This window comes from Oryzias latipes, chromosome 23 (genome assembly GCF_053564925.1).
Source record: "Oryzias latipes strain Hd-rR chromosome 23, Olatipes_Hd-rR_3.1".
In the NCBI taxonomy this organism is placed as follows: Eukaryota; Metazoa; Chordata; class Actinopteri; order Beloniformes; family Adrianichthyidae; genus Oryzias; species Oryzias latipes.
In genome coordinates, this window is record NC_136259.1 from 20,538,419 (window position 1) to 20,552,500 (window position 14,082).

Here is a 14,082-nt window from a genome sequence, read left to right on the forward strand (position 1 = left end):
AATTTGTCTCCGAGTTGTGGGTTCCACCACTGGCTCAGAGGAACCCCACCCTCCCTTCCCCTCCCCATTGTGCAGCAGAGTAAAGCTTGTGGCCCGCCCAGCGTATTTTCTGTCACAAATAGATCTTTTTCTTTTAAACAGCATTTTTGCATCTGCTCCTGATTTGAATAAAGAAATACTTAGAAATGCCATTTTAAGCCTAATTTTGTTCATGTACGTCCTTCATCATCTGAAAGATTCCATAAGAACATGTTAAAAACTCAATTTTCATCGAAGTGGGTCATTAAAGAAAGTATGATGCAGTGCACCAAATCACCACTAGGTGGCTTTTAATAATTCTTGATTTACTCAAATGTAAAAAAGATTGTTCATCAGTTATAAACATACAGACTGAATTTATAAGCTACTTTATCTCTGTGGCTAGATTTAACATTTCTGATAACTATTTAACGTTGATATACTTTTATGAACATTAATTTTTTTCTCTTTCAGACTGAAAATGTTTCTCCTCAGCTACAGATCAGGTTTTTCTACCACCATCAGGTGTGTTTGGAGCAAAAACAAACAAACAAACTATTTCCTATTTTTGGTGTTTAACAAAGCAGGTGATATTTTTGTGGAATCCCGAGTTCCTGTGAGCTGTGGTCATTCAAGGACTTTATGAGAGCTGGGGGGAGTTTCAAAGCGTGGATGCAAAGATCCTGTTGTTGATTATCGGCGCGTCTGCCAGGGCTGCGAAAGTTGAAATGTTATCTGTTAGGGCCTGATGTGATTTCTCAACAAGGCCAACGAACGTTCATGCTGGATGAATTCTGAATGATTGAGAAGATCAAATGAACTAAGTAGCTACAAAATAGTGTAAATGGAGTCAAACATGTGAAAGCTTTAGAGTATTATTGTAGATGGAGGTACAGAAACAAACGCTTAGGCTTTCCTGAGGAGCTTCACACACTTATCCTGCCTCTGGTACTTACGCCTACTTTCATAGATAGCCCTGGACTTCTCAAATAGGTCATAGGGGTCTGGTTTTGCCAAGGCCTCGGAGTCTGGGACCAAAGGCCTGTGAAGATGGTGTGTTGGGAAGTGGGAGTTGTGGGGGACAACGGGAGCTGACAGGCTGGTCTGAGCGGGGCTGCTCTGGCCCTGCTGGGACTCCCACAGCTTCAGCACCTGCAAAGCACAGCAGTAATGAAGCGGGGGGGAGGGGGGCATCAATACTTCCCTTACGACCTTCCTGCCGCACAGTTTGAAATAGCTGGAGTCATTTTTGGAAGTTTCTGGACTGGTAAAGCTTTAGCGGGCTGAAACCGCACGTGTGTTTTGCAAAAAGAGCAGCAGGTTTATGGCTACGCTGTAAACGGAAGCAAACGCCACTTTTACAAACATTTTGCAGAGAAACTGCATGGTTCCTGAAGAGGAGCGGAGTAACTTGGAGGTCAGTTTTCCAACACAATCTATGGAGATGTAAAGCTTTAGTTACATCTAATCATACGAGCCGTTTGGGAGCTGTGAGTTTTTGGGTTGTCCAGGCCCATGGACTGTCGTAGACCGCACCATAACGCCATAGAACTATTTGTATCATATTTAATAATTGCATTTTGGAATCTCTACCTCATGATCATAATCAAAAGTCCAAACTTCTACTAAAAACCAACTTGGTCCTTCATTCCACTAGGGGCAGTAGAAGGACGTTTTCTTCTCTTTCTTGGCGGGAAACATTAAGCAAATTCTCCAAACATCATGGCGACAGTAACTTATCTACTGAAAGAATGCAACATGTGTTCATAATGAATTCTCTAGAATACAGTTGCACCATTGCCATTTTTTGTGAAAGACCATTCTTTAATCTAGTAGGCATTACAGGGTTAAAGTTAGCCCAGGTGTGTCTTGCAGTGCTTGAGGCTTGTATGACCATCTTAAGGGACGTCATCCAAACAGAACATACCATTGCCGTGTGTGGCAGTGACGACTTGGGGGTCGGGTGAGGTCAGTGAGGCTCACCCTCGCACCTCATCAAGATAAAATAGATACATTTTATTTTCCACTGAACCGTGTTAGAGATCCATTTTCTGTTGACTCGACGCGTTTTCCACAGTTTCCGAGGTTAAATTCACCAAATTTGAGTGTTGCGCGATCACATACGGAGCGGAAACTCCAGGTGAGGCTCCAGAGCGCTTCGCTTCATGTCTGACTGCTGGTCTCAGTTTTACCAGTGACGTGCGGTCAGAGCGCTGCTGGGAGTGCGAAGAAAAGGCTGCCGGTGAGGCGAGTCTCACTAGGGGGCAGACATGAGCTGCCCGCTGCTTTGTAGCTATACTGGTGCCGTAGAAACAGAACAGACTAAGGACGTCTTTCTCCATTGAGAGGGAGAGACTCATTAAACTAAAGGACAATAAAGACGACTTTCACAACAGGGTCGTAGAGCTTTTTGAGATACGCTAAGTGCCAACGCAAACTACGGTTTAACTGTGTAAAAGTCAGGTTGCATGCACGAGAACAGCACGAACAGGCACTCGTGCAGTCTGAAGGGTGGATGGATATGGGCAGACAGGCCGTATCCATCCATAAGGGCAGTTGTGACTAAGGCTTTACATCCATCGTCCAACATCAGGACACAGAAGCTGCTCTGGAAATGATTTAAATGCTGTATCTGTTTAACAGACTGCTCATTTATTCTAAAACGTACTGAATCAAAGCTCAATTTCCAACTGGTTGAGTTTGCAGCTTGTGCTAAAGCCAGTAAACTTGCAGCTCATTGCAAATAACACAGAAATCCATAAAGCTTGACGGTCTGCTGCACCTCTAAACTGATCCCAGATCATTTCAGATTAAAGGCAGAGTTGATGGAAGCATCAATCCAAGCAAGAAGTTAGAGGGTTAGTAGCGGAAACATGTGAAAGACTCTCAATGTTTCTGTGAACTGCAAAACATGCCATGGATTCACGAACCAGAGGGAAGTCTGACCTCATTTATGATGAAAAGATTCATTCTCTGATCTGTGTTTTTAAGTTGGCATATGTTCCTTTATGTTTTTGCATAAATTTGAATGAAAAGCCAAACTTCAAGTGTTTGAGGTGACAGCAGCAGCTTTGACAACACCAGTCAGTCAGAGCGGCAGCCTTGATGCGTCAGATAAGAGCGGCCGCACGAGTCGCGGCGCCACCCTAAACAGATAGCCGCGATGAGATGTAAACATGTCATAAAGTGTCAAAAGGGGGGGCAGCTTTTTTTTAAACTGGTTGAACATGGCGCCTGGTTAAAGGTGCCTGATGAGCGGAGAATAAAAATGAGTTTGATGAGACTCAGGGCAGGAATGAAAGCATCTTTCTTCTTCTCTGCAGTCCCAGACGTTCTTTGCGTCAATATGAAGCACGTCTGTACACAGCGGGCCCCACAAGGCCCCAAACCCCTTAAAGCTGCACTCTCCTGCTCGCCTGCTTCCCTTTCACCTCGACGAGAACGCTGCTGATGACCTGCTGGTTACACGAACGCCGCATGTTAAGAGGCTGTTCTTTAGTAAAACAGCCTGCATGGTGCTGCTGCTTCCTTTAGGTCTGACTGGAGTAAAAGGACGAAATGTTATTTACGTAGCTGTAGACACCCTTCTAGCTTCAGGGGGCTAAAAAGCTAAAATTGCAGCTTAAAGGTATTTTAGTGGTAAAGATTGACTGTATATGAGAATGGGACTGAGTGCCCCCCCCCCCCCCCCCACACACACACACACATTCAAAATATTAAGTATCCGCTGATTCCAAGAAGCCAAAATCCCACAGACTTCTATAGAGCGTCCAAATTCCCTCACTAATCACTACTCACTATGTGGGGCGATCATCATTTTTTTTGGGGCGGCCGAATCTAAAATTCAAAAATGCAGTAAACTGAAAATTTCCCAGAACTCTCTGTAGAAAAGTATGCTTTAATACTCACTAGATTTATAAATATAAACCACAATGCATTGCGTTTGAACGATTTTTCATTAATAAATAGTGGATAATAATGGTAATGGTAGTCAGGATGTGTCCAAATTACGTTAAAGTCCAGGGAACTGCACAGTCCAGGACTATATAGTCTTTTAGTGAGAGAATTTGGACATCATAATGCGAAAAAATGGCGACAGAATGACTTTATTTGCTGGAGCCAGAAGTAAACTATGTTCTATGTCACACTCACTCGGTCCAGGTCTCATATACAGTCAATGAATTTGAATGGAGAAAGCATCTTAGGAGCTACAGAGATGAGGTTTCATGAGGAAATCCAGACGTGAGTCAGGGTTGGAGCAGAAATGGAAGGACACAAAACGAAAACATGAAGCTGTCCTGATGCAACTAATCTGGGTTTCAGCTCTGATATAAATGCACTTCCATTAAGAAACAGCTTGCAGCTTTAAAAGTCACAAAATAATGAGTCATCAGCAGTGCTGATGTCGTCACAGAAACCTTATATTTTTAAATTTAAAGATATGTTTTGGTAAGAAGATGATTATCTCCAGATTTGTTCCGGGCTGATGGATGTTACCTGCTTCGGGGTCTTCCAGGGTGAATAGTGACCTGCAATGTTGAGAAAACAAAAGATGCTTTAGGGTGAAAAAGATGGAGAAAAAACCAATCAATAAAATAAGAAAATAAAAACAAAAAACAATGATTTGATTATGACGGGAGAGATGGTGAAAAACAAATAAATGTGTGAAATAAATAGGGTGAAAATCAATGAAAAGGAGGGGCTCATGTATGAACCGAGGAAATAATGCAGACTTTGTTAAGTCAAATATTAAAAAAACGAATTATGTTATTTAAAACAGCCTAAGCCTGAGCTATTAGCAAAGAGCAACAAATCAGGTTTTGGTTCATCCAGCTGTACAGAAGAAGAAGAAAGAAAGTGCTACTTCCTGTCACACACCTAGGTGTGCGAAATTTGTTTTCCGCATTTGACCCATCCTCTGGGGGAGCGGTGAGCTGCAGACAAGCCGCGCCCGGGAGGCAGTAGCGTTAAGGGTCTTGCCCAAGAACCCCCACTGGGTGATGTGAATATGGTAATTGCCCCCAGTACCATTGCTTATTTCCCTCCGGGAATTGAACCTGAATTCCTGTGTTGTAGCCCTTTACCTTACCAACCGAGCTACCCAGCCGCAGCTTTAAGGCGGATTCCAGCTCAGACGTAGAAAACAAATTCAGACGTGGATCTATTTTTCTGCAAGTGGATGCATCGGAATGGAGCGGAGCAGGGGGGCTTTGGCCTGCCCAATAACAAAGAGTTTTTTCAAATGGCATTTTTTCATCTGCTCCTGATTTATTGAGTAAAAAAAAAACTAAGAGATGCAGTTTTAATCTTAAATTCTTTTATAAATATAAAGTACAGACCAAAACTGTGGACACACCTTCTCATTCAAAGAGTTTTCTTTATTTTCATGACTATGAAAATTGTAGAGTCACACTAAAGGCATCAAAACTATGAATTAACACATTATATACGCAAGAAATAAGTGTGAAACAGCTGAAAAGTCTGTTTTTTACATGATTTTCCTAAGGTACAGTTTAATTAAAATTTCTAAAGTACACAAATTGATCAAAAGTTATGGGTTCAGATTTTTGTGTTTCTAGTGTTCTAATTAATTATTAAACAGAAGATTCAGAGTAAAAAGACGTAGCAGCTCCAGCAAAAACAAGTGCATCTGGATTAAAGTCTTAATTTTTTCTCAGCAGCTAAAGGGCAATTTTAACCTCATGAATATGTATTTTGATAAAGAGAGCTTCTTATTGAATAATGCAGAGTAGGACGTACAGTACATACTTATATATATATGTACATATGATGATGACCTCCAGTGTTTTTTTTTTTTCCATATTCAGATGTTTTAGAACTAGTCAGGCTTTTTATTCACTCATCCATAAAGTAGCAGTAAGGCTGCTTTATGACAAAAATTTTCAAAAAAATGTATGTAATAACAATAAGAAATCAACATTTTCCAGAGTAATCTTTACTTTTAGTTCTTTACATATTATGTAGTACACTAATAATAGCTCTGCTTCAAATTAATTGGTTTTGAGGTCAAAAGTTGAGTTTAGTTTAAGAGTGGCCATTCAAAATTAAATTTAAGATTTTTAGAATTGGAATCTTACTTTGAAATCTAAAAGCACATGACAAGACGTTAGGACAGCTGGAAGGTTTTTCCATAACTCTAAATGCATTTATTGTTCATCCAAATGCCTGAAACTTTGATCTTTTCCCCGTTTTAACCTCTTCAGACCCAAGGTCTTGTTCGATATGCCTTTTTTTATTTCATGGTCACAGGGCCCCAGGTAAACAGAATTAACTACAGTGGTAATAAAACCCACAATGTGATGTCCTCGTTTGCGGATGCCAGGTCTCAAGAGGTTGAAAGTACAAAACTAAAAAAAACTGTCGGTAGTTGGAATCAGCATGGCTGCAGGTATAAAAAAGTTCACTTTAATCAAAAAAGGCTTTGCAGAAAATTGTTCCAGAATTCAGTGATTTTTTTTACTCACAAAGCATTTTCATCTGTAAAATAAATTGCCAGAAAAATTATTAGATCTGACCTTAACATTGGAACGAAGGACTTTGGAACTTTGGCTTTTGATACAAAGAAATCAAATTTCTTTAAAAAAAAGAAAGAAAAGGTAGCAAAATCAGGAAACAAAATAATCAACAGCTTTTTAAAAAAAACAATAAAGCCGAAGACAAAAACTCTGAAGGAAGTCAAAAAAGTAAAAACAGATTCACCAAAACTAAAGAGCTCAGAATTGCAAAAGGAAAAAAGAAGTGTCAGATTTCTGTTTTGATCCTGTTGTTAGAGTCTGAGCTCTGACCTCACAGAAAACTGCCCATTAATCTTCAACACACACTCTGAAGAGCACACACTGCGGCTGTGTAACTCCGAAGGACATCTGTGGATCCATCTCTGTCCCATTGTGGCCTCCAGGAACAAAGCAGCAGTTTGTAAATGCTTTGACTTTCACTTAAGTGAGCTCGGTTTGTAATACAGAACCGCAAGCTAAAGGGCAGACCTTCTCCTTACGCTCTTTCCAATCCATCTTGTGATGACCTTTCAGAAGGTATTACACACATTTCTGCTCTTTACGGCATTGTTCAAAAACAAAAACCACCAGTCTAAGGCAGGCGGAGGAAGAAAACAATGCGAGAAGAGGAAAACAGCAGCACAAAGGAAGCCTTTGGATTTCTGCAGTTCCATCCCGCAGTGATAATAAGCACTTCTTTAGCTAAATTCACAGGAGCATGTCATGAAGGTGCATACTCCAATGTCCTGATTTCTTTTTTTCTTTCCCTTTTTTTTGTTTTTTGAGTGTTTCCACAGTTTGTTCCCCCACAAGCACATGCAAATGAAGGAGTCAAATTATAGGGTGACTGCTGGAACGATGAGCCAACCTTCCTAGTTTAAACCTGGCCAGACTCCAATAACAATGTAAAGACAGCTGTCTCACTGAGCTGCCAATGGAGCTGTGACAAAGTGGAAGAAGCTGCATTATTCTGAGATCCAATGAGCCAGTTTACATCCCCACAAAAATCAGATAATTGGAAAAATCTGATATACTTAACTGCCAATTGATATGCCACCTTAAATTAATTAACTTTTCACTACGTACAAATGTAATGACGTAACTTCAAACTTCCTGTTATTTTTAAAACCTTGACAAAACAAAAAAAAAAAAAAAAAAAAAGAAAAAGCCCCCAGAGTTTTAATGGTATGAATTCCAGCAGCGCTAACAGTCGTAGGGTTAACTTAAGAGCTAAATAAAACACACTTCATGTTTGTACTCCTCAAGGAAAAGAAAAATATAGTTGCTTTGGATACAATTTATCCTCAAGTGGGAGCTTTTTAACACCAAAAACTATCCAGAACATTTGAAGCAGAAGTGAGCAGCAACAGAGCAGTTTTCTAAATGGGTGAGAACATCTGAGCTAAGCCGTTCCGACAGAAGAGAGGGCTCCAAGCAGGCATCAGTGACCGGGGTAATCCACAGGGTACAGGCACCGCTAACTCAGGCACACCACACATTTAGTTGGATGTCAGAGTTCCCAGTGGCTGAAGTTGAGAAAGTCTGAGAGAAGGGGAGGCTGGAATGAGCTGTCCGGGGTGCTGAAAGCTTTCCGACAGAATGCTAATCAGAGCTGTCAGCTGGGCTGCGAGGAGCTATGTGAACCCTGCAGAGTCCAACCTGCACTTAACCACTGTCTTGTCCTACTGATATCGTCAATGGACACCAGAAGAGGATTACACTGGTAATGATTAAAACCCTGCTCGTAATGTAACCTTCATATCTCCTGCTACACCAATGCTGTCTTTATTTCAGCTCCTAGACTGCAGTTCAGTTGGAAAAAAACATGTTTATATTCAAGCGAAATCAATAAAATATAATTCCATTCACTGTACAGTAAAAATCATACAGGAGCTGTAAATGTTCCTACAGAGCATTATGGGTAAAACCTTTTCTAATGAACCTAACATATTGATAAATACATTTCTACTAGCTGTGAAGGGACTTAAAGAATTGAACAAAGGTTTATCTCAGTCCCAGCAAGTAAAAAACTGTCTAAAATGTTATATAACTTTAATATTTATGACATATGGTTCAAGAGTGTCTATGAGCCAAACCGCCGAGGGATGAAAGGAAGAAAAAACATAATCATTGTAAATGTTGAACAACTTTTTAGAGCATTGCACTGCTTGAGTCAATATAGTAAATGATGGGGCTGCTAAAAACATTAAACCTGCTTTTGTTCGACTTACTAGCCTAATTATTTCTGCTATAAGGTTTGCTGCTTGGGAATCCACTACGATGAAAATGTTTTTTTTTTGGTGTTTTAACATGCTCTTGTGGCATTTTTCTCATGATAGAGGACATCTATAAAGAAAGTTCATCTTAAAATTTTATTTTCGGAGTATTCCTTGATTTACATTGTGATAAATCCGGGGAAGAGGAAAAAGTTTGCATCAGTGGCTTCCACTTGTAGACGACTAGATTCCATGTACGTCACTGTTTTCCTTGTCTAGCTCAAAACTGTAAAGCTGGATGCCTCCAATTTTGTTGACCTTTTTTGTTGCACCACTAATTTTAGGCTGAGGTTGTGAGGGACCATACGCTAGCGGGAGTCCCATCCACAACTCAGAGGTGAATTTTTTAATGAACTCCTGCCACTCTGCAGAAACTATGTCCTAGAAAACAACACAGGTGTTTCATTTTGGCTATAAATGGAATAATTATAATTAAAATATCATTGGGCTTTAAGAATACACCAAAAGATGATCGGAGTGGCAATGTTAAAGAACAAAATCAAATAGAAAACCTTCAAAAATATAGAAAGAACATAGCCCTCCATGTTTTTTTTTTTTGTTCAGTCATCTCCTTCAGCCTGCAAGGACAAGGAGATTGATGTGCGTCAATCTCAAACGGCCTTAGCTGACATGCAAAGCTGCTTTTCTCTTTGTCCGAATCAGTAAATTTACTTTGAACTCATAAACAGTTCAAGGGTTACAGATGGTCAAAGAGCCTGTTTTTTAGGTGCTGACGGCAACATCTCTGCTGTTGAAGGGTTAAAAAGGAGAGCTAGAGACTCTGCTGTGGTAAACCTCTGATGTGATTGTTAACACAATTTTCCAAGACAATGACTGAAATTATGGAAAATATTTCTTAATGAGTTTGCTCAAAATGACTAAAGCGACGTCTTGACAGAGTTGCAAAAGTATTAACTCACCCATCCAAAGTGTTGAGTTCATGATAACCACTTCCATAAATGTGTGAAACCGTGCCTAGTTTTGGCATAAGATGCTCCAATGCAATTAGTCCTTATGAGAACGTTTCACACTTTTCCAGTCAACTGTCAGTTGTGTCATAACAAAGTGAAAGTGTTGAGAATCAACAGCATCTGAGCCACAAAATCGGACAGAGCGGGGTCAATGCTGCTGAGACCCGTCCTGTGCAGAGTTTCACCTTTCTACACAGCGATGTCTGTAAAGACGGAGCTGTGAGCTCTGAAACTGCTGTGGAAGAACGTGACAAAGTCCAGGGGCCTCATTTATAAAACTTTGCGTAGGATTTGCGTCAGAAGTGGCGTACGGATGAAACATAGGATGTGCGTACGCACAGAAATATTCGGAGTTATAAAACCGTGCGCACGCACATCCTACGCATCTTTCTCTTAATAAATCACAACCAATTCTAAATGCTGCGCAGCTTTTGCGGCTTCATGACACGCCCATAGTTGCCCATAAATAGTCCGTGAAACGCCCACAAATTAATATTCATGGCTTGCTAAATCATGGCAAACACAGAGAGGAAATCAAAAAAACGTAACTTCACTCAATGTGAAGTAGAAGTTATCGTTGGCGAGGTGGAAAAGAGGATACAACGTTGTTTGGAGGGCACAGTGTGGGCATTACTAATGCCAAAAAGGCACGTGAGCGGCAAACGGTGGCAGACGCTGTAAATGCTGTAGCCTCACAACCTCGGACGTGGCCGAAATAAAAAAGAAATGAAAGAAATGATCGGACATCAAAGTCGAGGCAAAAAAACGTCTAGCGCTGCATCGGCAGAGTGTGTCCGCCACGTGGGGGGTGGGGGTGGGGGGACCGGAGCTGACCCCTCTTGATGAGAAACTGGCCGCTATTATTGGGGAATCCCTATTAAGTCCCCCTTATCGGCGTCCTCCTCCGCCTCAGTCACCTGACTGAGACGGAGGGGCCCCCGACGCGCCAGGGTCAGGGTGACACAGGTAAGAGAAATAATTAAAATGAATGCAGTCAAGTCACATGTATGCAGGCTACACAATTACAGATTATTAATATAGAACAATTTTATTTTAGTTGCTGGGTGTTCCAGCGGGGCCAGTGGTTACGATGCTGCAGCTGAGCAGCCGTCTGGCCCCAGCGTCTCCACGGCACGCGGCTCTCAACCCTCCAGCAGTGGGCGCGTCCTCACCGATGCAGTCCTTGAAATGCAGAGGGAAGTCAGTAGTTCAATCAGAGAGGTGGCCAAGGAGTTGGGCGAAATCAAGACTGACTGAAATAAACTGCACGATGAGGGAATTCTTAAATAAATAATATTTTCCACACCTCTTTTTCTTTATAAGCGACGCATCACTTCCAAACGCTGGCGCACAGCAGCAGCAAATGGCTCAAATGCGTGGGGATGGGGTTCAGGGTCGGGGCCAACACAGCAATCAGCGCCAGGGGGTAGAGGCACGTTTTTAAGCTGTGCCACATTGTGTAGCACAGCACATGCCAGCACGATTTGGCACACACTGTCACTTTCACGTGTTTCTTCCATCTGCCGACGGTGTCGCCGTTTCTCATTTCACCCGTTTTTGTGCGTACGCCTGGGTCAGAGCTTGCGTGGAGGACCGCACATTTTCCCGTCAAGTTTGCTTTTTATAAATCTCAACTATTGCGTAGAGAGTGGCGTACGCCTTCTTTTGTGCGTACGCAACGTTTATAAATGAGGCCCCAGATCTGAACCAGTCTTTGAGATAAATCAAAGCCAAATGTGTAAAATGTGTCTTTTGTCCAGAATCAGTGTCTGACTAAACTAATGTGGTTTTTGTCCTGATAAACGCTCCGGAACCTAGTGGAGAAACTTCCCAGAAAAGTTGAAGAAGATTTGTATTGTATTTGTATTGGGTAACTGTTGCATTGCTGCTTTTCCAGATCAGACTATTCCCATTTTGGTGACTTAAAGGTGGGATTCACTTTTTCAGGAGGCCTTCAGGGTTGGTAATTCGGCACCTCCCACACACACTAAAGAAATGCCAGGGTAGCATTTAGCTATACGATCTAATTATAATGATGTTAAATCGGAAAAACATCAGCTATTTTTTGGTGCATCAATATTAGCATCCCGCCCTTGCTTGCTCAGAGCCATGGCTGCTGTCCCTGAACAGAAAGGGTTGGATATTGATCCCTGGCAGACACATCCCCTCAGACTTTTGGGCTTTGTGGGGAGAAATCTGCAAGTGTGAACGAGGCTGACAGACTGTGATGTATTGGCAGAGAGCCAAACTCATCACTCATTCGCTCTTTCCTTTTTCTGTCTTTTGTTTCCAACGATCTTCTTCGCACAAGCAGCCGATGAATCACTGTCTCGTTACAACCTCATTCCCTGAGAGGCAGGAGGAAACTCAGTGAATCAAACTCGCCTTTTCTTTCTTTCTTTCCAAACCAGACATTCACTTGCAGCCTGCCGTTTCTGAACAGCACCGGGTTGCACGGGGTGAAAGGTCAAACCAGACCACTGATACATAGTGTACGAATTACTGGAGTCAGCAGGAAAGAAAGGGTTTATCCAGAAGTGGGGAGTTGAGTGCTACCTCAGATACTCGTCTGAAGCGAAGGTGTGCACACAACTTGTGTGAAAAGGCGCCTTAGCATTTAGGGGCGTGTGGGCGAGCGGTGCGGTTGAAGTACGTGATATGTTAGTGCAGTCACGGTACAGATGAGCAGGAGCTGAAGGTTCTGCAGCTAATTGCAGCTCTGCATCTTTGCCGGTTCTGCAGAGTGGACACAGACTGTTAATAGCTGAGGTAGCCACTAATGAACCAGTCTGTCACGCTCATATTCACACACAGATGCACACACAGTCCTGACGTCTAATTACTAGTAATGAGAGGAAAAGTGCCCATTTGTTGGGCTGAAACAGCTTTGGAGTCCCGCTAAAATTTAAGGGATCGTTAAACATCACAACTATATTACGTAGATGAGCTTTTTCAAGGTGATGAGGCTTAACTGAATGCAAATTTGCTAAGGAGGAACCTGATTTTGGTGGAGACCCACAAGAACTGAATCCAGCCAGGCTCCAACTTTGACCCATAAGAACCAATGGTGACATCAGTGCAAAACAAAACAGCTCCTAAAGACTTCTATAAAATTCCATCTAAGCTTTACTTGAGCAGGAAACTACAATTAAATCATATATGAGTTTTATAAGTATAGTGTTCTCCTGCTACATCGCTGTTCACTTCTTGCATCCTGTTTTTTTCCATTGTAACAGTACACCGTTATCTGTCTCCTGATTGGTTGTTGACATTGTCAATCAATCTCCTCTGTTGTGGAGCCAGTTAATAAAAAAAGTTAGCACCAAATTTGGCATGGTTGTACCTTAGGATGAAAAAGCATGTTGGCCACAAGAAAATCCAAGATTTTTATATACAGAAAGCTGATTCGCTGAGGCGACCCCCGACGGGATGTGCCAAAATGTGAAAAACAATATAAAAAAGCATACTGCAGGTACCATACAAGCACAAAGACCCAATTTTGTGCATGAACGGCCCATATTGTTGAGACTAAGGAAAATAGACATTGAATATTTTTGTAACAATTGAGTGTATGGCCGCCATCTTTACAAATGGACGCCATTTGGGATTTTTCTTGTGTCTGAAATATCAGTTCAGTTTGCCAAATCCACATAAATCTTCAGTAACGCGCAGATCTTTATTTTCTTTCTGTCATGGTTTGGGTTTCTTTGTGTTGGTTTTTGCTTTCCATCTTGTTTTTGTCATGTTTGAGTTCTGTTTCCTGTTTTATTTTGAAAGGTTTCCTGTTTTGTCATGTTCTTGAGTTTTACTTCCTCTGTCCCAATCTGCCCTGATCATGTTCACCTGTGTCTTGTCATTCCTGTTTGTATTTAAGTCTTGTCTCTGCCTTCCTCTTGTGCTGGTCCATTAATGTCTCTAACGTAATGTCTCTCATGTAATGTCCGTAACGTCTTTATCGTCGCTTCCCTCCTGCCATGTATTCATGTTTTGCTTTCTGTAAGTTTAGTTTTGTGTTCCTGCTCTGCAGCGCCTTTTGTTATTTAGATTAAATCCCCTTGCCCTTGAACCGTGTGCCTCCGTCTCTGCATTTTGGGTCCTTTATGCTCCCCAGCCCCTCCCAACCTGACACTTTCTATATAACCGGAATTCGTCTTCAGCAAGGGTTTGAACTTTGAAAGAGTTTAAACAAAGGAGAAAAGTGTTATAATGTCAATGTCTGGTTTAGTAAAGTGTAGGGAGGGGTTTTACAGCCTTCAAACTGATTTCACTTATCACAGATTATTTTTAGAACTTAACCCCAGC

At 41.6% G+C, this 14,082-nt stretch overlaps 1 protein-coding gene across 15 annotated transcripts in view; it reads right to left on the minus strand.

Moving 5' to 3' along the window:
* magi2a (membrane associated guanylate kinase, WW and PDZ domain containing 2a) overlaps positions 1-14,082 on the minus strand; it is a 246,757-nt gene that overhangs the window by 17,766 nt on the left and 214,909 nt on the right. For 12 of the 15 annotated variants that reach the window (XM_023952652.2, XM_078941911.1, XM_078941913.1 and 9 more), the window contains 2 exons: positions 4,516-4,547; positions 975-1,170 (listed from right to left, as the gene is read on the minus strand). The exons of the other annotated variants lie outside the window; for them this stretch is intronic. In XM_023952652.2, coding sequence (XP_023808420.1) covers positions 975-1,170; positions 4,516-4,547 — 228 coding nt within the window. The remainder of the gene's footprint in view (positions 1-974; positions 1,171-4,515; positions 4,548-14,082) is intronic. 15 annotated transcript variants of the gene reach the window in all.